The sequence below is a fragment of the Limulus polyphemus genome, unplaced genomic scaffold, assembly GCF_000517525.1.
Source record: "Limulus polyphemus unplaced genomic scaffold, Limulus_polyphemus-2.1.2 Scaffold252, whole genome shotgun sequence".
NCBI lineage: Eukaryota > Metazoa > Arthropoda > Merostomata > Xiphosura > Limulidae > Limulus > Limulus polyphemus.
The window spans coordinates 665,430-688,143 of NW_013665862.1; the positions used below are offsets into that span (position 1 = coordinate 665,430).

General features: G+C 30.5%; 1 protein-coding gene across 3 annotated transcripts in view; it reads left to right on the plus strand.

The window, feature by feature from the left end:
- Window positions 1-18,033, plus strand: part of LOC106478808 (protein bicaudal C homolog 1-B-like) — a 56,987-nt gene extending 38,954 nt beyond the window's left edge. For all 3 annotated transcript variants that reach the window (XM_022382487.1, XM_022382488.1, XM_013939378.2), the window contains 6 exons: window positions 4,674-4,810; window positions 7,100-7,245; window positions 9,402-9,531; window positions 12,580-12,725; window positions 13,194-13,290; window positions 16,751-18,033. In XM_022382487.1, the coding sequence (XP_022238195.1) occupies window positions 4,674-4,810; window positions 7,100-7,245; window positions 9,402-9,531; window positions 12,580-12,725; window positions 13,194-13,290; window positions 16,751-16,815 (721 nt within the window). In that variant the 3' untranslated portion in view covers window positions 16,816-18,033. The remainder of the gene's footprint in view (window positions 1-4,673; window positions 4,811-7,099; window positions 7,246-9,401; window positions 9,532-12,579; window positions 12,726-13,193; window positions 13,291-16,750) is intronic.
- The last annotated feature ends 4,681 nt before the right edge of the window (window positions 18,034-22,714 follow it).

The window sequence follows — 22,714 nt, forward strand, 5'->3', positions numbered from 1 at the left end:
AGATTGGTATCAAAGAAAACAAAAACCTCTTTGACTCGACAGTATTGTGATGAATATTTGAAGTATGTTTTTATAAGTGGTGGTAGAAATAATGACTTGCCACTATCTTTTCTTTGTTGTTCAACATTATCAAGTGAGCGTGAAACCAACGAAACTGAAACACCATTTGGATACCAGACATCCAGAATACTTGAGTAAGCCAATAGATTTTTTCATAATTTTTTTTTTTTTTTTTTTTTTTTTTCCAAACAAATTTTATACACTTTTTCCACGAGATCTTCTAATGAAGACTTGGTTGTGGCCTCACATGAAATTTTAAAACTAATAGCAGAGTCAGGTTATCTGCATACTATTGGTGAAATGTTAATACTTCCTGCAGTGAAAATAATTATATCTTTTGTTTCTTAAAAAAAAACAAGAAAATCAGTTCAATTTACTGTCCCTATCTAATAATACAGTGAAGTGTAGAATTGTAAATATGGCAAAAAATATGTCTTATACATTGACTTCACTGTAGTAAATTTTTTTCACTACAAGTGAATGAAAGCACAGACATAGCAGATAATGCCAATTTAATGTGCTTTGTAAGATATGATTATAAGGACACAATTCATGAAGATTTATTGTTTTGTAAACCACTTCCGACAAGAACAACATGTGACGAAATTTTTAATTTAATCAATAATTTTATAATTCAGAGTAGTATTCAATGGAAAAAATGTGTTGGATTGAGTACAGATGGTGCTCATGCATTGGCAGTTTCCTATACAGGGGTTTCCCAGAGGATCCAAGCAGTGGCACCACACTGTGAATGGGTGCATTTTAGCATTCACAGAGAGGCTTTAGCTGTGAAGAAAATGCTCTTACTTTTGAATTCACCTTTGCAAGAATGTGTTAAATTCATAAAGTATATAAAATCTCGTTTGTTGAATTTCAGAATCTTTACTGCTTTGTGCAAAGAATTAGGAAGTGAACGTGAGAATCTCCTATTATGCTGTGAAGGTCTGTGGTTATCAAAAGGAAATGTCTTAAGACTCGTCAAAATGAAAAATGAAGTTATCATGTTCTTGGAGCAACATCTCCCATCAGCAAAGGATGCAATATTTGAATTTGGAGACAGGTTTCATAATTTGCATTTGTTAATTAAGGTGGCCTATTTATGTGACATTTTTGGCTTCTTAAATGCATAAAATCTAAATTTACAAGGTGCTAACATAAATATTTTTATTTCAAAATCATGCTTGAAGGAATATTTTCCCCCAATAGATGGCAGTAAAATGTGAATCAGGAACCCTTTTACTGTTGACACGGAAGGATTACAACTTGGTGAATCAGAAATTGATTTTTATTATTGAACTGTCCTGTGACACCACATTGAAAGACCATTTTAGTCGAGTCTCGGTAATTAATGTTTGGCTGAGCTGTCATGCTCAGTATCCAAATTTATCAGAAAAAGTAGTGAGATTTCTTATGCCCTTCGTCACAACTGATTTCCTCCCCTGATTTGAAGTTGTTGTATTATGAAAAACAGTATCATCCTTCTCATTAGGTAAGCTTATTTCTTAAAAGAATATTAATAAATATACAATTCATGTAAAGATTATATAACAATGAAATATAATTTTTTTTTTTATTTTTACACAGTAGTACTATAAAACACCTGTATAATTTATAATTGATGTATTTTTAGAACTATTGCTTCCAGCTTGATGTTAAGCCTTAGCCATGTCTTAGCAGGTTATCTAATTAGGTATTTGAGGAGGCTGGGCCTCATGAAAAATTACAAAAATAAACTGGTCCCTGGTTGGAAAAGTTTGGGAAACTCTGTCTTAGCACTTTTCATTCTGTGTATACACTTCTGCTTTTTAAAATAAAATTCAGTAGAAAAAATTCTCAAAAGCCTACTTGCTAAGTAGAATTGAGAAATATTTTAACCCTCTTAAAGTGCACGTCATGACATTTTTACAAAGTTGCATTTAAAATTTAATTAAACTACTTTATTGTCAATGTATACAAATAAACTGGATATCAAAACATAGTTAATAAATCAAATATTAATATTATATAAGTTTTAGTTTCTTAGTTCTATAAGTAAATATTTAAAATCCTCAATCACTTCTAGTATGAGAATCATGATATTCATTCCCTAGGTCTTCCTGTTTTTTAATTTATGTACCGCCTCTCTCTGAAGTACAGAATTTGACATGAATTTCTCATTATATTATAGTTATTACATGGGCAAAGCAAAATTTCTTTAGCCTTCAATATTTGTTTACATAGTCATGAACTAGAAAATTGGACCCACTTACCATGTCCCACCTGTCTCATCCTCTCTTTCACATAGTCAATAATTCTCTTTGAAACCTTGTATTATTTATAACTAATAAAAAGGGCAAGTTTAGATCTATTGGATGACATTTAATGCTTTGTTGTTTTCAGTACATAGTATAAATTGTCTTTGAGTTTGAAACTTTATTTCTGGGTGTTTGGATCAAGGAGCCAAGTTTTAATACCCCCTTGTCATAGTAAAGTAAAATTAAATTACAATAGTCATAAGACATTGTTTGCTTTGTGTGTGTAATATTCTGTATTCTCAGGTGTATTATTTAAGTGTGTGTGTCTATATATGTGTGTGTATTAAAAATGAAAACAGTGTACTAGTACCCACACCCCACCCCCCTCCAAAAAAAAAAAAGACTTGAGTCTCATTGGCAACCAACAACAACAAAAATAGAAAAAAAGAAAAGAAACTAAGTTAAATAAAAGTACTATTTTTTGTTTTTCATTTATATACACGTTTCTTAATGTATATACAAATGACTAAAATGTAAAAAATTAAACTTAGGTACGATAATAAAAAAAAATTCTTCAAGATATGCTTACGAGCAATTTGTGTTATGTTATTGAATACAGTAACTTGAGTTATGAATTTTCTGAGTGGTTTATAACTTTGGTTGCAGAATTATTAGTTAGATATGATTTGAAGGGCAATAGAACAATAATTAGTAACAGATGTAGACTATTAAGAGTCTTAAGCTATTTAGGATAAACAAATGTAGGTTTCTGTTACAATCTGTAATAACTTACAAAAATATGAAACAAATCTACCTTTATGATGGTGTTTACAAAGTTGGTCAAATCAACCAAGTCCATATTGAGTTAGGGTGGAGAAAATAATGAACTTAATTTTACTGAAAAAAAAACTTTTTATTTATCTATGTACTTATAAATGTAATTTAGCTCTGCACATGAATTGTGTATTCACAAGGTGTCTTTTATTCTTGGCATTTTCTCACTTGAAGCATTTCCTAGGATGCAGAGATCTTTTAATGGCAAGGAAAATATCAGCCTTGCAAACAATGTTGAACAACAGCTGACTGATTATATGGAGAATTTTGCATGAATTATTGAGCTTGCACAGCTATAGATACACCAAGGAAATGTAAATTCATAAGAGATAAATCAAACATACCTTTATTTGTTTTTATTTTCCTTAAGAATGACTGCAGGCTCTAACAGACAATTATTTATCCTAAAAGCCTCAGCTTTTAACATTTTCACAACTGTTTTCTTTTAGTTTTATTGGTTTACAGTGTGTGTGTGTGTGTGTGTGTGTGTGTGTGTGTGTGTGTGTGTGTGTGTGTGTGTAGTGTAATTTACTGTAATAACGTTTGATAATTTAGTGTAAAAAAAAAAAATAATAAATAAATAAAAAATTTACAATCGTGACCAGTGTGCTTTCCCAGAGTGATTACAATAAGTTTTGTTATCTAACCTATAAAACTACAAAAACTAAACAAATGACTAAGAGGATAATACATTGTTGTATTTTGTTCTTTCTGTTGGTTACAAACATGTCCATTAACTACATGCCACATAAATTACAAACCAATCTAAAGCTATGACAAGATGTCGGAGACTATTAGGTGGGTTAGACAAATCTATTAATATCTCAGAAAATTCAGAACATGAATTTTGGATTTTATATACTCGCCAGTTACTATCTATATTTTGTATTTGTTTGGTTGGGCACACTTGAAAGCTGCCAAAGTTTAACAGTTAGAAACTGTGCTTATCATTTGATCTGACAACAAATTGGAATAATGATAAAAAAAAAAAAAAAAAGCTTGTAGTTATTTTCCCACCAATTCAAAAAAAATACCTCAGTTTAAATTTACTTAATTAAGTTATTTAATGGCTGCCTTGCTCTGAACTAAAACATTAGAGTTTGTGCATTTTCTGAGCATAATCCTGCAATCGTAACAGAAATTGTTTTATTTTATTTTTAAGATAAAAGTGCTAATTTGGACCTTGTAATTTCAGCATAAGTGTAATTTTAACCAACGGCTATTTCTAAGCTGTCTATATCTCAGCTTTGAGAAGCCATAGATCAGTGATTTAAACGTTTTGAAAGCTTCTTTTGCCTGATAATTGTGTACTGTAATAACTTTAGATTTTATTTTTCTTGTGTACTGACTAGTTACAATAAGTTCCTCCAGTTATTTTTGTTGTTTTATATAGAATGGGCTTCATTACTTAGTTAACGTTTTTTTAAGCTTTGAGCTGTACAGGTAACTTTTGAGAAGGTTTTTTGTTGAATTTTTATTACGTTTAATGTTGGAGAAATATCTAAAATACTAAATTTCATTATTTGTATTTTTTTTTTTATTTAGCATTCATAATGACAGCAATCTTGGCGCTACAGGTTACTCAAGTGAGAAAGACATAGGTACTGTAGGCTGCGAAAGAAAAAATATACAGGATTCCTTCCCATTCAACTATGAAGAAAGAAAATTACTTGCTACCAAAGGTATTTTGTTCTCTTTAATTTTGATTTGTAAAAAAATATTTTAATTATATTTTAATTGTTTAAATATTAAAGAATTTGCATTGAATAATATAACTATTTATGTTCTGTCATTAGTTCTGTCATTCTGTACTGATAATATATGGGTTCTTATAATACGAGTCCCACATTTCACATAGTTGGTAATTTGGATTCCATTAAAAAGCATGGCTGCAGAAAACTGTTGAGGGCGTAAGTACTCTATTAATAGAATTTTAGGATTTATATACAGACATATTGATTAAAAGTCAAGAGTTAATTGTCTCTATCTCTTTATGCAAATCACTGATTAGGCTTCACTTGGAATATTGTGTAGTTTGGTCCTTATCAAAGAAAGAAAACTATGTGGAAAGTGTTCAGAGAATGGCTTTTATGATGATTACAGGGATAGAAGGGTATCTTATGGGTATAAATTAGGGTGTCTGTACTTTCTCTTGAAAATAAGGGTAATGGGTAATTTTATTGACTAATATAAGGTTATCTAATTTGTTTCTGCTGTATTCTGAAGACAAAAATGAGAGGACATGCAAGATTTAATATTTATTTATTTTGATGAAAAGAAATTAATTTTTCAAATAAATGAGTGCACTTACATCATTAACATCAAAGATTTTTTTATAACTGTGAAATCTCAACTTCTTTATGGGGCCACCCTGCAGTAAGATAGTCAAAAAATTTGCTTTAACAAAAAAAAAGTATTTTATGTCGATGACAGGGTAGTTTACTCCTTTTAAAAAAAGTTTGTAAGATTTATTAAAGAAAGGCTAGGCTTTAGGTAACACAGCTCTACTTTTCTTAAAAGTTTAGCTTAGGGTGTAAATTGCTGTCACCTGTAGTAGAAGCTCGTACTTTACAATAATTTAAGAGGGGAATAGATGATTTACTAAAAAAATAAAAGGTTGATTTACATATTTACTTTTTCTCAAGGGTAAATGTTTAAAGAAAGTGTTGAAGGATCATAATTCTACACTATTAATAGTGCAGTTTGCTGTGTAAGGTTGCTGAAGAAAACTTTATTGTGACACTATATTTTAGAACAATTTCACGTAGTATTATTGCTGATTAATTGGTATTTTGTGTAGTGTAGAGATGACTTATAAAAACGTCAAACTTAGGTGATCAGCATCAACACGTATGCCATATTTTCTTGGTATTTTCAGAATATTAGTAATTAAAAAAACTATTTTCACATTTGAACCACTAAGATCAATGATCAAATTAATGCATGATTTTATACAAGTTAATACAAAATAGAAAGCAGCTTATTTCATCAAAATGTGAAATTTTTTTCACAAATATATTTTTTTCCTTAAACTACTTTTTTTTTTTTTCCAAATTTGAAAAACCTGTCCCTATCATTGTATGAGTCCCTTTTTTTTCCCTTTGTGTGTGTGTCTTTGTGCATCTTTTTACCTCCAATTTTCTTCACAGGTCTGAAAATGACCTTTACACAATTTAATATTTTTGTGTTTGAATTATGCCCTTATGACAAAACTGGTGATTCAATAGAAAATTGTTATCAATGATTAGGCACAATTGTATTTTTGCTTATATTTTGGTTGATATAGTAGTAGTATTTTTCTTAATGTGCAACTGATTTTTTTTTAATGTATTATATTTTCCCAACAAAGTTTTTTTTGTTTCATAATCTGATTTAGCTACAATAACTAAATTTTGCTCTTTTTGATTTTACTAATTTACAGCTCATTTTTAAATGATTTTCAGTCTATTAATATCTATTTAACTGTTAAAGTAAATCAGAAGAGAAAGTGTGTATCACTTAAAGAAGTTGTGTTAATGAGCCATTTGGTATCTTTCATCCACTTGTTTTACTTTTCAGCCTTCCACATGTATGGTAGAAAAAGGAAGTTTAGTCTTACTACACATTCTGTATTCATATTTTATTTCATGCCTCCCCCCCATCTTTTAAAATACTATTTCACTAGATAAGCATGTTCTTGGACAAAATTTGTGTGTGATTGAATTATTAAATCTTTTGTTATTGTTTCTGTCTATTGGACAAAGTAAAGAAAATAAAATCAGTATGTAAGTGACTAATGAAAACTTGAACTGTTTAAAATAAACTCAATTACATAAATCAGTTAAGTTTGACACATAAGTAGTTTTTAGTCACTTAGTTTCATGGTGAGAGGTTCAGAGTAATAAAACAGTTGGTGCATGTTAAATGGTCTAGGCTAGAATATGCTTGATAATTAAGATGTTCGTTGTATACCATATCTTTTGTAAATATAGCTGTGCAGAAGCCATTGAGCTCGGAAGCTCGAAAACCAACTAACATTTGGTCTGGATTTGGATTTTCAAAGTCTTTGCCAGAGACTGTCATCAAACAGAAGTGGCAGACTGGATTAAAAAAACCTTCTATTCCAGAAACTGTACAGGTTAGAATGTTTTTTTGTTATGATATAATTTGCTTGATATTTGTCTCCCATTGTTGCAGTCTTCACTAATCTTGTGTAGTTTGTCCAATCTTCATGATTTATTATCATAGTACTTTATGTAGGAAACAACCTCTAATTTTTGCTTTCGCTATGTATGTACAATCAGAATTTTACAGTAAGTAGAGAGGGAAGATAGTTTTGTACATTATACGTGTGAGACATGCTCTAATTCTCAAAAACTTTGCCTAATTTGTGACTATCAACAAGCTAATTAGGATGTAAGAACATGAAATTTATCCATAAAATTAAAATATTGTAGAGGTTAAAAAAAAAGGGGGGACACAGTTTGGTAATCCAACTACCTGTTTTATCATATTTAAAATTGCTGATAGTAAACTTCTTATTGAAAACAAATCTAAGATTTCCTGTATTTTGTATCCTTATTGTAAAGAATTATGACTGGATAAAAAAAAAAAAAAAAAAGTTTTAAAATTGTAAGAGCTAATAGAAAGAACTTGTCAACAAGAATAAGACTTCTAGAATAAGACACCTGATTTTGAATGGTGTGTGTGATGGCATGTAATAATGCATTATTATTATTATTTGTGTTAATTTCAAAGAAAAAGTGTGCTTATTTACTTACACCACTTAGACCAAAGATATGAGGTTAGCACATTCAAAGCAAATGGTATTTGTTGATGCTTACATACATATTTTAGGTATTACCACTCCAAAATGCTGCTGAAATATGAATATAATTAAAATTTGTTTTAAATTCATCACTAGCTATATTTAAAGTTCCAAAAAATGCCTTTTGATAACCTAGCATGTACTTCACTAGAGGTATTCAAACTTGAATATATCTTATTTAGCTGGAATTTGTTTCTTTCATGCTATGCATAATGACTTACTGTCATCAACATGGAAATATCTAAAATAGTCCCATATTTCTTGTAAACATTTGTTTTCTCACTAATACATCAAACTTAACTTGTTTTGCTCATAGTTGAAATAGAATAGTATGAGAATATTTTGCTAAATCATCATGTAGCTCTAGTAAACAAGTATTAATATTACTTGATAGGCCTAAAATTTGTAATAGAAATTGCATAAACTGCAGATGTTTTTTTTTCTCCAAATTCTTAATTTGTTCATTGTGGATTCAAAATCAGAGGTACTTAAAAACAACGTTTCAGATCTATCTTTTGTCATTGTCCAAGGGGCCTTTCATTTAGTACCAGAACTTGTCAGTTAGGCTGGATGATGAGAAACCAAATATTCTTTGCAATGCTAATTATATATGCTGTGAAATACTTTACACGTTAGTTTGGATTCCAATAGGTTAAAAAGTTTGATTCATTAAGCTACTTGATGTAAAACACTTCAAGAAGATGCATAGGAATCTACAGGATATACTACAGAGGGGGCAAGATGACAAAATGATATCAGAACTATACATGAACATTGTGATGCAAATATTGTATATGAGGGAGTGACTTGAACTTTTTATAAATGTAACAAATTAAGTGGATGTATTACTGACTAAACATCATTATTTTGGCTCAATTGCTTCTGAAAGTGAAAGATCAAAATAGATTTTGGATAAAATTATGAAATTGTTCAATTTAGTTGAAAATAAAACTTATTTGACATATTTTTGTGCATTGAGCAGATGACATTAAATTCATTAACTTATTTTATTCATTTAGGTTTTTTTCTTGGCTTGCATACACCTTTTAAGTATATCAATTTAGCATAACTTTAAAGGAATGCAATTAGTTTATTTAAAACTTTTCAGACTAGAAGTTTATTATTGCCTATAATTATTCATTACTTTTCAGTAATTTGTAGAGTATGGAATGATATATGTAAGAAATATATTAGCAAATTTTAATATTTGTAATGTTAACAATGAATTGTGTTGCCAAAGAAATTTTCAGTTAGAAAAAATATTTGTTGTAACTCTTTGGTAAAAAATTTAAACACTTAAAGTAAGTTATAGAGAAAATAACTATTTTTACTTTAATTAAGCAATTAAAAACGATGAAATCAATTGTACTGTTTTAAAGTGTGTGAAAAATCAATATATTGTGTTGTTAGATTAGTATTGTACAGGAATGAAGCACGGTATAGTGACAAGTTATGTTTCTCTTTAGGAAGAAAAAGATGTCTTAAGTCAGATGGATAGTATCTGGAGTTATAATACCTATGGTGCATCTAATCTGGATAAATCTCGGGAAGCAATAAGATGTGGTTATGGACAGGATAATGACTTGAGTAGACACAGTAAGTTGAAATAAATGTGTGGTTCCCCTCCCCCCATCTCATACACATGAAATAATTGCATCACCTATCAAAGTGCAAGAAAAGAAACCAAGACATACTTTGGAACTGCAAGTAGTGCTAATCTGTGCATGGCATCATGAACTCATCCCTGCCTTCATTCATGCACTCTATGCCAGAGAGAGCACAACAAAATATTAAAACAAGAAACAGACTAATTACTTTTTGTTGGTTGGTTTCTTGATAAAGATGCATGTGTGGTTGGATGACTGAAATATGAATCAGCTTACACCATACAATGTCCATAACCATTTTACGCTAGTTCTGACACTTCCACAATGCATAATCTTGTAAAAAAGTACAGGAACCAAGAAATGTTTGAAGAAAAAAAAAATACCCATTACCTTCCAGCAGTTTTTGAGGGATGAGATCTGGGCTTTTCAATACATGTAAAAGGAAATATCTTATATTTCATATCTATTGCATAGTGCATGAAAACTACCAATATTTTTAGCCCTGTAGCATGGAGTAGTGTAATTCTGGAATGGACACTGGTCAGCTCCACTGAAGTGATCCCAAAATATTGGCTTTAACTGAGACTCTACGATCTCTATGTACTTGTCAGCATTGACAGTGCCCAAAATGCAGGTGCCTCATACCTTGGCCAGAGATACATCCCCATATCACATGATTCTACTGATGCTTCACAGTTGCATTCAAACATACTGGATGGAACTTCTCCACACTAACATCATACAAAGTGCTTTCCATCAGACCTATGCAGGCTGAATTTTGGTTCATCTGAAAAGATCATTTTGCTCCACATGGCTTCAGTCGAGTCAGCATGCTCTTTGACCTGGTTGAGTCTTATCTTCCTCATCTTGTTGGTGAGGCGGAATTTCATTCTTGGCCATCTTGCTGGGAGAATGGCTGAACACGGACCAGACTGTGTATGCTGTGACAGTAACTCTTGACATTTCCTGCCATGCTTTACTGAGATCTGTGGATGACAGTCAATGATTCTGCAGGCTCATACATTTCAGCTGCTGTGAAAATTTTCCTTCTGTTGCTTCACACAGCCAGTCTCTTTATATCTTTTCACCCAGTGGCTCACAGTAGACTGATTAAACTTAATTCTTCTAGCAATCTGCCTTGTCAAAAGTCCCTCTTTTCCCAAAGAAACAGTGACTGCTTTTTTTTTTTGTGGAGTTACCTCGCAACCCTTGGCCATAGTAGTATTGTATACGTGTCATAGCAGATAGTCTGCTAAACTGACTCTCTGTAAGAACCAAACAAGATCTGATGCAATACCCAGACAGCCTATAAAACTGCTGATGTCATAATTGGTATTTCATCATTCACAAAACACATTTGCACCTACATGCATTAGGATCTCAAAACAGACAATGATTTTGAAGAAAAGTGTGAAAAATTGAATGTTTCCACCACTGGATGTGTGTGTGTCTGTCTGTCTGTCTGTATTATTTCTTTGCTGCTGAACTGTAAACTCAAGAGTTTAAATCATGCTCAAATGTTCATTGGTGGGTAGTGTTGACTAATGCTGTTCATATTTTTGTTTGTCATTCCAAAACTGCACAGATAGCCCCATGTGTAGCTTAGCTAAAATATCACTGTCTAAGAATATTTTTTTTAGAGCTTGTTTGCAAAGACTTTCTTATGTTGAGCCAGTACTGATATTGTCTTTACAGACATTCTGTGTTCTATGATTCAACTTGGTTGTTGGCAGCAAAGTAAATGCTGGTAACCCCCTGGATTATGCATTGTTGGGTCTAATCACTTACTAAGTACTGCAGTGTAGCATGTATCTTGTATGCTATTTTATAAAAAAAATAAATAAAAAAAATGTTCTAGAAAGGTGTGAGAAAGTGAGTTAAATTTCATCAGTTTGGTAGTATTTTCTTATACATGTTTGTTAAACTGCTTCTTTATTTTTATATTTGGCCATGCTTATTATGTTTCATAATAATAATAATAATAAAAAACAGATAAGTAATTAGCAAAAAAGTTCTAATTTAAAGTTGTCTTTTAATCAAAAATTCATTATCCATTACTTTCACTGCCATTGGCATATATAACAACAATAATGCCTTTTCTTCACAGTGGTACAAAATTCCAAATTTAAAATATTTAATAAACCTGCCAGTATGGGAGATTTTATCTATAAATGTGGCAGTGAAAGAGTTAAACAAAGAATTGAATATGCTTCTGCTGTTCATGAGTGTCCTATACTATTTTACTACTGTTTTAGGTTTCAAAATGAGCAATATTTATAATACATAGAAGAAATTCATACTGTTAAGCTTTAAAATATTTCATGTTTTGAGTGTTATTCTTGTTACTACATGCAATATTATGGTTATTCTAAAAATAAATATTAAGAATTCAAAGATAAAAAAAATAAAAAAAAATGGAGTATTATCAATAAAAATGTTTACCTACTAATACAAATTGATATAAGAAAGTAAAGAGTTACTGTTAACTGTATGTAGAATAGCCATCATCTCTCTATCTTTGTCTGACATGACATAGTGAAAACCTTGCAAACCTTTTTCTCCTGATCAGAAAGAAGTGGCAAAATAAATATATTAGGTTTCTGTGCATTAGTGTGGAACTGTTCAGAATTGCTTCTAAAGTTTGTCTGGGTTTTGTGTAACTGATACACTATATTGGAAAACAAATTCAAAAGCCTGAGTCCACTTTTTCAAAGTGTTTGGGTCATTGGGTTTCTTTTCCAATACTTTTCTTTTTCTCTTGATCCTTTGTTTTTTGGAATATCATTTTCTGTATAGTTTTTTTTATTTGTTTTAAATAAACAAATGTAGAAACATTATTCATCTTAAATATTAACAAGCCTCAACCATCTATTTTGATGAAAATCTACACTAGTATATAAAAAAACATAATATCCAGAGAACCTGAAGGATTAAATCCATTGAACTTTGCAAGATGATTCTTTATTGCTATGTATACATGTGAAACTTTCTAGAAAATGTTATTATCATTGGTAGTGAAACTGTATTTTCTTCCTAGGAAATTCACTATTTAGTAGCAGTAATTGCTTTGACTACTATCCATGCAGACCTCTGTTATCTGCTCTGGGCAATGTCAGTGATGTTCCTCAATTGCTATGCAGGCTAGGAATGTTGAAGTATGTAGATGTTTTCCAACAAAATGAGGTAACTTTTGCATAAGCTAAATGTATAAAGAGGTGAATTGTGAGTTTTACATGCTGATTTATACAACACTGAACTTTTTGATTTGTTCAACTTGTTTTCATTTTTTAAGAAAAACCAAAAATACTGAATTTCTAGATTAGAGTTGGTTTATGGTGTTATTATTAAAATATTTCTAGTATTTTTATTTAAAGCAGTTTAGCTATAGAAATGAATGTTATTTTTTTTCTAATTAAATGAGAAATTTTTAATGTTTAACATTACCTGCAGAGAAAAATTCATATATTAAGGGTTACAGTAATGATTTATTGTGAAACAGTTAATCAAAGATATCTTCAACATATGTAGTTATTGCCAAACATTTGTACTTTACAGTTGACAAAACAGTGAATTAATTGTAGTTGAATATAACAATGAGTCATAAAAATGTATTGTTCATAAGACTTTAAGTTATTCTTCCTTTCTATCTAGATTGACCTTGCAACATTCCTTAAGCTAACCAGTAAAGATTTGCAGGACTTGAACATTCCTCCGGTTCCAAGACAAAAGATTCTATCTGCCATTTCGGGTAAATTTCCTAGTTATCTTCAAATCATGTAGTGTGTGTTTAGCTTTGTCCTTCAGTTCTGATTGTACAAGCAAACCTAACAGAGCAGAACCATTCAACGTAATGTACACATCTTAATAATTACAGTACCATTCAGATTAAAACTCAGTTTGTGGTAATTACATTAAACATCTTTATAAATATCACATGTTGCAAATTAGTAATTGTCTTCAAAGTATTCAGACATGTGATTGATTTTTATATGTTGTCAGTTTAAGGAAGTGGTAGATAATTGTTCCAGGACAGCTGCCTACCTTTTAGGCTATCTAAATGCATTGTGAAATGATATGCAGAAAATTGATAAAATACAGTATATGAACTCTTTGTTTGTATGAAGAATTAGCATTTGTTTTTTTCTGTGAAAATAAAAAGTAGGCTTATTCTTTTTAATTTTTTAGTTTTATTCGTTAATTTGGTAAATTTATTTTCAGAGATTACAGTAAGGGTTGTGTATCTTCTATAATTTTAGTTTTAGTATTTTAGATAGTTGTTTCCAGAGATAAGGGTTAGTACTATTTTGGTCATTTATTATTATTATTCAGTACATTATTTCTTGTGATAACTTACAGTTATTAGTATGTTTCATAATTGTCTTACTCTATAATTTTAAAGTTTTACTTGTAGTAAAAGAAGAAAAAAATAATCATCTTTAAGCATTTTACATATTACAGAGGTTGAGTACATTTATATTAAAATGATTTGGAGCCTCACCATCTCATTAAATTCCATGTCACTATGTCTGGTCATGCAATATCTGATGACCATTCATCATGACAGTAGCCCTGCAGTGTGATCTCCATTGTAAAAGGTTTTGTTGTAAGGCTCTTTCTTGCATTTTTTCATAACTCGTCTACTGTACAAGGATTATTGTTCTTCGGTACCTGTTTTAGCAGTCTGATTTTACAGAAATCAAAAGGCCACTGCATCCAGTGACTTGACTAGTAAATCCACATATGGAATAGCATGAATACCTGTTTAATTCTCCAACTGCTTGAGGTGTGTGACAGTTACATGGATAAGTTATGGAAGCAACTTGTTCACATATCACTTGGTAAGTTTCCAGATGGAGATTTTATTTATTTTGATGCATACTGTTGTCTGGAACTTGTGGATGGCTTTTGCTATTGGCCTTTGTATTCTAGATTCTCACCTTTTGGAAGACACTACATCTTGCTTATGATGGCTGGGATATGACTTGTTGCAGGTCTCTTTTGTGATGGTCCTAGTGTTTAAAATTGATCCATGTTCCTTTGTTTTCCAATGCCATTATATACAGCAGATGTCCCTATCTTGGAAATTCTAAAGCCCCAATTCAAACATCTCTTTGTGATATTATAGTATGAATATTTTTGTCTAAAAGGGTTGTTACATACCCTTCCTAAAAGTGACCTATGAAATGCCAAACAAATTAAAAATGTAGTTGTGATACATTCTATTCTACTGTGACTTTATATTTGCTGTGGTTGTCATATGCTGTTTTGCATACTCAAAGTTATTTTAATATAACGTTCTCAACCCTCTGTGTTTACAAAAAATATATAATTAAATCTGTAATGCTTTTTAGTTTTTTTTCTCTAAACATTATATAATGGTAGCATGCAACTTTATTATAACCTTTTATGTGAGTTTCCCATAAAATATTGTTTGATTTGCTATAGAAATTAACTTTTAATTATTAATAATTAAGCTTATTACTGATATAACATTAGAAGTGATATGTTTTAAGTTTTTTAAAATGTAAATATATATGTGATCATGTTTGGCATTAATAACAACTTATAGGCACAATGCAGGTGTCCAGAGGCTTTCTTTAGTACAATTGATACTTTTTGCAAGCATGGAGTCCAACGAATCTTAGATTTGTTCTGTGGGTTTAAGGAATGGACTTTATGGTGACCATTCCATTCTCTGAAGATCTCCTGGGTTTTCTTTCTTTACCAAATAAGATCAATGTTTCTTGGAAGTGTTTGGGGGCGTTATCTTCTTCAAATATGAAACTGCCCAGTCAGCTTCTTTCCAAATGGTTTAGCATGATGGAGTGAAATACTGGTAGTTATGCTGTTCCATGATTCTATCAATTTTGTGAAGATGGACAACATCACTTGCAGATATTGCACCGCCAGATGATCACAGAGCCTACTCCATGCTTTATTGTTGGTAGAAAGCACTCCTTTTGTAATCTCTAATTGACTCTTTACCAAATATTAAGATTTAGACTCATCTGTCCAAAGATGTGGTACTATTAATAAGACTAGTATACATATTCTTTCACAAAAACTAGCCTTTTCTATTTTTCTCTATGTATAGTAGAAACTGTGACTGCTACTCTTTTCCCAAAGGCCACATTTCTGTAACATTTTTGAGAGTATACTTGAAACTTTGTGTATGATTTGTTAATGTCATCAGCAAGGTTTATTTTGGCAGTTTCTATTTGTTTTTAAGGGAATGAATTTTTAGATACTCTGCATCTCATTTAGTGAGCTTTATTTATCTTTTGCCTGCCTTGTCTTGGGTTTCCTTGTATTTACTCAATGTGTACTTCACAGTACACTTGGTGAACAGCCAAGGATTTTGCAGTTTTACGTGCAGTAGTATGTAAAGATTTGACTTGGAATTAACTCCCTTTGACAGAATCATTGTTTCAGTACTTAAATGGCAAGTTTACACAATGTATCCCTGGTATACCTACATAAACGTGCATGAAAAGCTCAAATTTTTGTCAGTGATAACTGGTACAAAACTAGTCAATTACGTGAGATAATTTTGCATTACTTTGTATGTAGATTAAACATTTTGTACAACTTTCAAAAAATTACTGCATTTAATCATTTGTTGCGACTATATGTTGCCTTTCTCTTAAAATTTAAGGTAATTAAATGTGTAGAATATTAGTTGTGGATGGGGTTGAGAATATCAGTATTTTACCTATGAAATAAAATTCATTCTAGTTTAATATGTTTGAAAAAAAAAATCAGTGGATTTATATCTTAGGCAGGACAAATCAAAACTATGGGATAAATTTTTATACTGATGTATATTTGAATAAAGATTGGAATGCTTGACCAATCTGTAAGTTGAAAACATAAGAAGATGAATAATATAATGATATTATTGGGTTAAAAACAGTTGTAGTAGGTGTTAAATGCCTAATCCTACAAAATCTGAAGTCTTCTTGAAGACTATAAAATGTGATGATGCATTACCTGGACACTAGTGGTACTTAATATTTTGATTTTAAGTAAGTGTTATAGGATTTCAGCAGAAAACAAAAGTGTATTAACAGCATTTCACAAACTGTTGTACAGTTTGAAGCTTGTACATTATCAGTTAAGAATAATTCATACAAAAACTATTGCAGTATTTTACCACACTTTTTTAAAGTTGTATTTAAAATCTTTAAGATTTTTTTTTTTATTCATAGCCTTGACCAAAGAAAAACAAATGCATAAACAATATTTGGAAAAGGAGTGGAACTTCAAGTTATAGGCAATTAAGGAGGAAAATAGCTTTATTAATGAAACTTGTTTATGAAAAGAGTGAATTTGTACTGTAATATATGTAACTGGTGCTAATAAATACTTAGTTTTAAAGAAAATGCTGTGAATAACAAATTACTTTAATTCACTATTTAGAGGTTAGATTTTAATTATTTGTATTACCATATTTTTATTCCTGGTTTTAATTTATTTGGATATATTTATTTTTCTCCAAACCAAAAGTCTTGTATTTGTATTTACCAATATTAAAGTTGGGTTAATATTTATCTTGCTTTATTCCAATAAAGATACTTATGTGAAAAATATAAGTGTATTAACAGCATTTCATAAACTGTTGTACAGTTTGAAGCTTGTACCTTATCAGTTAAGAATAATTCATACAAAAACTATTGCAATATTTTACCACACTTTTTTTAAAGTTGTATTTAAAATCTTTAAGATTTTTTTTTTCTTCCTTGAGAAATAACCAAAAATAATAACTGTTTGTTGTGAATGTTATTGGACATGTTATTATGTACTGCTGTGATTTTTCTTAATAGAACATACATAGGTTAAATGGTTTAAATTTTAGTTTATCTTGAATCATTCAAAAAATATTAAACGAGATTAGTTAAGTTCCTATTCTTTAATTTTCAGGTTAAGTTTTGTGTATACATATTTAATTTCAGATTTTGTTTACAGAATGACCAGAATTTTTTTAATCAGTTGTCAAAAATATTTTTAGTGATTAAGTGTCTTGGATCAAGTTCTCATAGAAAAGTAAATAAAATTAAAGGTTGTGATTTTAGAATTGAATTGAGCTTAAAATGTTTTACTCAAGTTTACAGGTACTGTATGTTTGAATACAGCTCATAAAAGCTTCGTTTATTTAATTGAAAACTTTTTTAACACATCTTTCTCTGTACTAATAGAAGCTTAATTGACGTAGTAAGGCCAAAAGTTTTTAATGTGTAGATTAGATTACAAAAGACATTTGTATATAATTGTTAGAAGCCATACTGATTGCAAGATAAAAGGGATACATTTTAAGGTGTTTCTATGAAAGTGTTAATTGGAATTATGAATCTAAATAAAAGTTGGCTAATATATATATTACTTCTTTTTCTAGTCTTAGAGAATTTGTTGGGAAATTCTGAGATCAAATGTATTTTTTGATACTGTTTCAAAGTGTTTTTTATATGGAGGTCAATAAAGAGTTATCTAAATTTATATTTCTCTGATTTCTCTTTCATGGGTGCTAGAAAAAACTCAAACTCATCTGTTTGGAAAGGAGTATTGTTGTTAGTGTGTAATATGCTGATAGTGGTAATGACACTTTTTCTGAAGGAACACTATGTAATATAACCAAAAGAGACAAAAAAATATTTCATTCTGATTGATAATATTGATGTCATAACTAATGTGAACACTTGGTTTTATTTTTGTGGTGCTAATGGTAAATATTATCAATAAATTTTTTAAGTCTTCCTTAAGAGGAAATTTATTGGCTTAATGCTTAAATGTAAAATGATAAACTGGGGGAAATATCATATAATTGCACCAATCAAATTGGACACTGATTATTTTGTTTCATCTTCTTTTTTTATATTTTTAAGTACTTGTGAAACCTAGATTAACAGAGAGTTTATTTCCATAAATATCACATTTGTTGCATAACCTAAGAACAAGTATAATAAACAATTTCATATATATCAAAAATTAGTTGTTTTATCATTATTTTGGTGATGAAAATGTACATGTACACTATACAATGTATAATGGCATTTCGTAAACGGTTTCCAAACTTCAAATGTACTGTAAAGTCAGACTAGTTATTTGCATTATATTAAATTTCCATATTTCATTTGTCTAACTTGAGCAATGCCTATTTTTTATAATACTATAAATGAATAGACGCACAAAATGCTACCAAATTAGACAAGAATCGGACTGACCTTAAAACAAGTAACCTTCCTAGGAGGTGAATAATTGCTTTGCTACCAAAGTATACTAAATTCTAACTTGTTGGATTTGAATAAACAGTTTGAGCATCAGATAATAACAAATAATTTTCACTTCCACATAAACTTGATCTGGGAGTCAGTCTCATCTCTGTGTTTAAATAAGACTGGAATACCAACTTCCTTAAAATTGATATAGTCCCATTCTCATGAATGTTCTTTGATTAGAACCTAATGAGTGGTGTTAAATTTGAAAACGTCTACAAAAAAATGTTTAAAATAGTTGTATCAAAAAATAGTTTATATTTTCCTTTACAAACTAAAAAGGTGATTTTGGGGCCACTTGTTTGTGTGCTTTTGTATTTAAGGGCTATTACTACTTCTACTACTACTACTAATACTGATTTTGAGTGCATAGAATATTAGGTTATCATAGGGCTTGTAAAGTTAAAATATGTGAAATAGTTAAACTTGGTATATAGATTTGGACAGAGACAGCAAAAATTGCTTATTCATGTCCAAATTTTTAGAGAAAGAAAATGGGGTAAAAAAGAAAAATGCATACTGAGTGATAGGAACTGATGTGAAGGAGTGCAATGAACAAAGAGATCTATATAATATGAACAGCAACTTTCACAGGAGAACAATAATGTACAGAACATAGAAAATCGATTGCAACACAGTAAATAAAAATGAAACTCAAATGATGGCCTACAAATTTAAAGAAATTTTGAAAAGTATGCTTCAGAAAAACTTTCATAAGAGTTTGGACTGGTTGGAATTGGAGGGCAGTTATTTTCCTCAATTTTAATACCTGTACCGAGCATGTCTAATAGCTGTTTCTCGAAATTTTGAAGTTCTCTTAGTTCTTCAACTTTTGCTTGAAGTTTTTGTAGTAAATCGGATTTTCGTTTTAGTAGCTTAGAAGCTTCATTAATTCTTCGTGTTTCCTCTTTTCTTTCAAGAATCTCGAAGTCGTTATAGCTATGAAAAGGTGAGAAACTATTACACAGTTATACTTCTTTCTTCTGCACCTTGGAAAGTTCGTGGAAATAGAACGATTGGATAACATTTATTTTAATAATTTTCAGTGGGATCATTAGGAAATTTTTAATTCTTATTAATTTCGTTGTCATCAGCATAATCAACAACAACAAAAAATCTCTGTAGTGTTTTTTTCTTTTTGTGTGGTTGAACACTAAAACACCTATAAAATGAATTATTGTTAGTATGACCCTCTTAACGACAGGAAAGGGAAAGTATGTCATCTGACATCAAATTAAGTAATATGGTACCATCTGTGGGTTTTACGTTAATATTAATAGCATTAAAATCATCCTTAAGATAATGGGTGCAAATACAGGTAACTTATGTTATCAATCTTTAAAGGTTTTTTAATTGCAAGATTCAGTTTCGACTACATATCCGATTTTATTGGTAGAAGGTTGTTGAATCCTATAATTGAATATATATATATATATTTGATTTATGAGTAATTTTAAAGATGTGACAAAAACTATCTGCGAAGTTTAAATAAAATTAGACTGGAGATTGTCACTTTATTTACTTAAATCTTAGGTGATCTTCCACTTTATTTTTTAAAATATTGGAAAGGACGCTGTTCGGTTGGATAACAAAGTTTTATAGTAGTAAACTATATTGCAAAAGCTGTAGAGAATTAAATAGCTTGTTGTTCTACTTGGAATGTCATGGTTTTGCTATTTATTTATAAAATTAAATGTTAATGTTACTTTGTAAATTAATAGTTTCAAAAATTTACCATTCAGTTTTTAAAATTTTATCTTGTTTGCATGTTGTGTTATTTGTATGTCATCAGTAAAATAACTTTTAGATTTCACTCACTAGACTGGTATGGATTCAATTTTGTCTTCAAAAGATATCGTAACAAGTTTTTCGCTATCCTCCATATTTCCTAAATCGTCAAAATTTTCCTTTGGTTTCTTCAGTATTCCTTTGAGGGGTGCAGGAATTCGACGAAATTTACTGAAATGTTTGGAACACATTTGTCCATTTTGAATAGATTTAGAACAAAACAAAGTAACTGTTATAACTTTGTTTTAAGTGAAAAGCTTCACAGTGGTGTTTCTGCGCTGTATCCACCATAGGGAATGAACCCCGAATTTTAGCATTATAAGCCCTTAAACTTAACGCTGAATCACCCGAAGACGTTATGGTAAAAGCAACTTTAAAAGTTTAGATTTTTTGTTTCTCATTATGCTTTTATAACTGTTACAACTTTGTTTTAAGTGAAAAGCTTCACAGTGGTGTTTCTGCGCTGTATCCACCACAGGGAATGAAACCCGAATTTTAGCATTATAAGCCCTTAAACTTAACGCTGAATCACCCGAAGACGTTATGGTAAAAGCAACTTTAAAAGTTTAGATTTTTTGTTTCTCATTATGCTTTTTATTTTGGTTCAATGAAAAGGAATCCCAGTCATGCAAAGTATTAAACATATTTTTGAAATATGGTAACGCAAATTTTAAAATTTATTGCATAGATGTTTTTCATATTGAGACGGTATATACTTTTGTAATTACCCACTCTATAACTATTCCATCTTAAGTAACTTCCAATTTCTGTTGAGGAGGGAGTTTTCTGTTTGTTCCAAAGCTAGGTAACGATTAAAATGGCGGTCGCCAAATTTTGTCCATACATTTTTGATTTATCTTGGGAGTATTTACATAATGTAATGTTAATCGTGTGTCTTCCCGCCAGTTGAGTACCATCTTATTTTATATCTTTGAGTGAAAGCCAGCTTCTTAAACACTTTGAAAATCTAGTGTAAAAAAAGAGAGAGAGAGAGTCAGCCATATTTTTTTTTTATCTGTGTTGAATATATTAAATGATCCAGTATTTTGGTCCTATTAGTCGTTTAATGTCGCCTAAAACTAGTAAAAATAACAAATATGACAGCAGGTTAGACGTGAAGCTTATTACCCTCAATTATTGCAATCGGGTCCGCATGTGTTTATCTGTCTGTGTTTCCGCGCGTGTATCTCGAACACTAATAGACCGATGTTCTCGAAAATTTTACACAGGATGGGAAGTCATTATGGGACAGTCGAACCCAAATTTGGTTCGGATTCGTTTTTTGTATCGCTTTGAAGAATTTGTTATATTGGGGAGAGAGGGCATTTTTGCAGTTTTGTGTTAATAACTCTGTAAAGTGTTCAGATTTGTACCAAATTCCATGGGCACATTAAGGTTGAGATTCCTCACCACACTACAAAAAATGATCCGGATCGTTGATCATTCTGGATCTGAGAAGAATTTTCCGAGTTTTCGAAGGTGAAGTTTAACGATATCCAGTATAAAATCATGCAACCTCGAAAAGAAACGGCGGAGCGAGGTTATGGTTTATACTTTGATAACCAAAATATCTCTGTATGTGTTCCCATAGCTTTATTAGTCATTAACCATTGTTCAGATCTTCCGAAAGATTGTGACCACTGATTTTCCAACGTTTTTATTTTAATTATTTTCCATTGTATGGAACTGAAAAGCATTAATTGCCTATAATTTGATTAGATACTGTTACGTCTCCGTTCGTTCGTCAATTTTCTGTAAATTCTTACCGACTAAACTTTAGCGACACAAGTTCGTTCTTAAATAAAACTGGTTTATTCTTTCCGAATACAACTTTACGATACACTTAATTTCAACAGTCGCTCTATAACAAAGGCTATAACTCACGTCTCACGTGGCCAACAATATTCTGTCCGCATACATTCAATTACTCATTACCTCCCCGTCGCTTCGTGGCCGGTCTTATATATACAAGACTACACTATATCTAGAAAGATCACAAGATTTAAGGCAAGGACGTGAATGTTCGAGAACGACGTGGCTTGATACTAGTCACGTGACCTCGATGTCGTAACAATATATATCTATATACATGTGTAATGTTATGAGATTTAATCT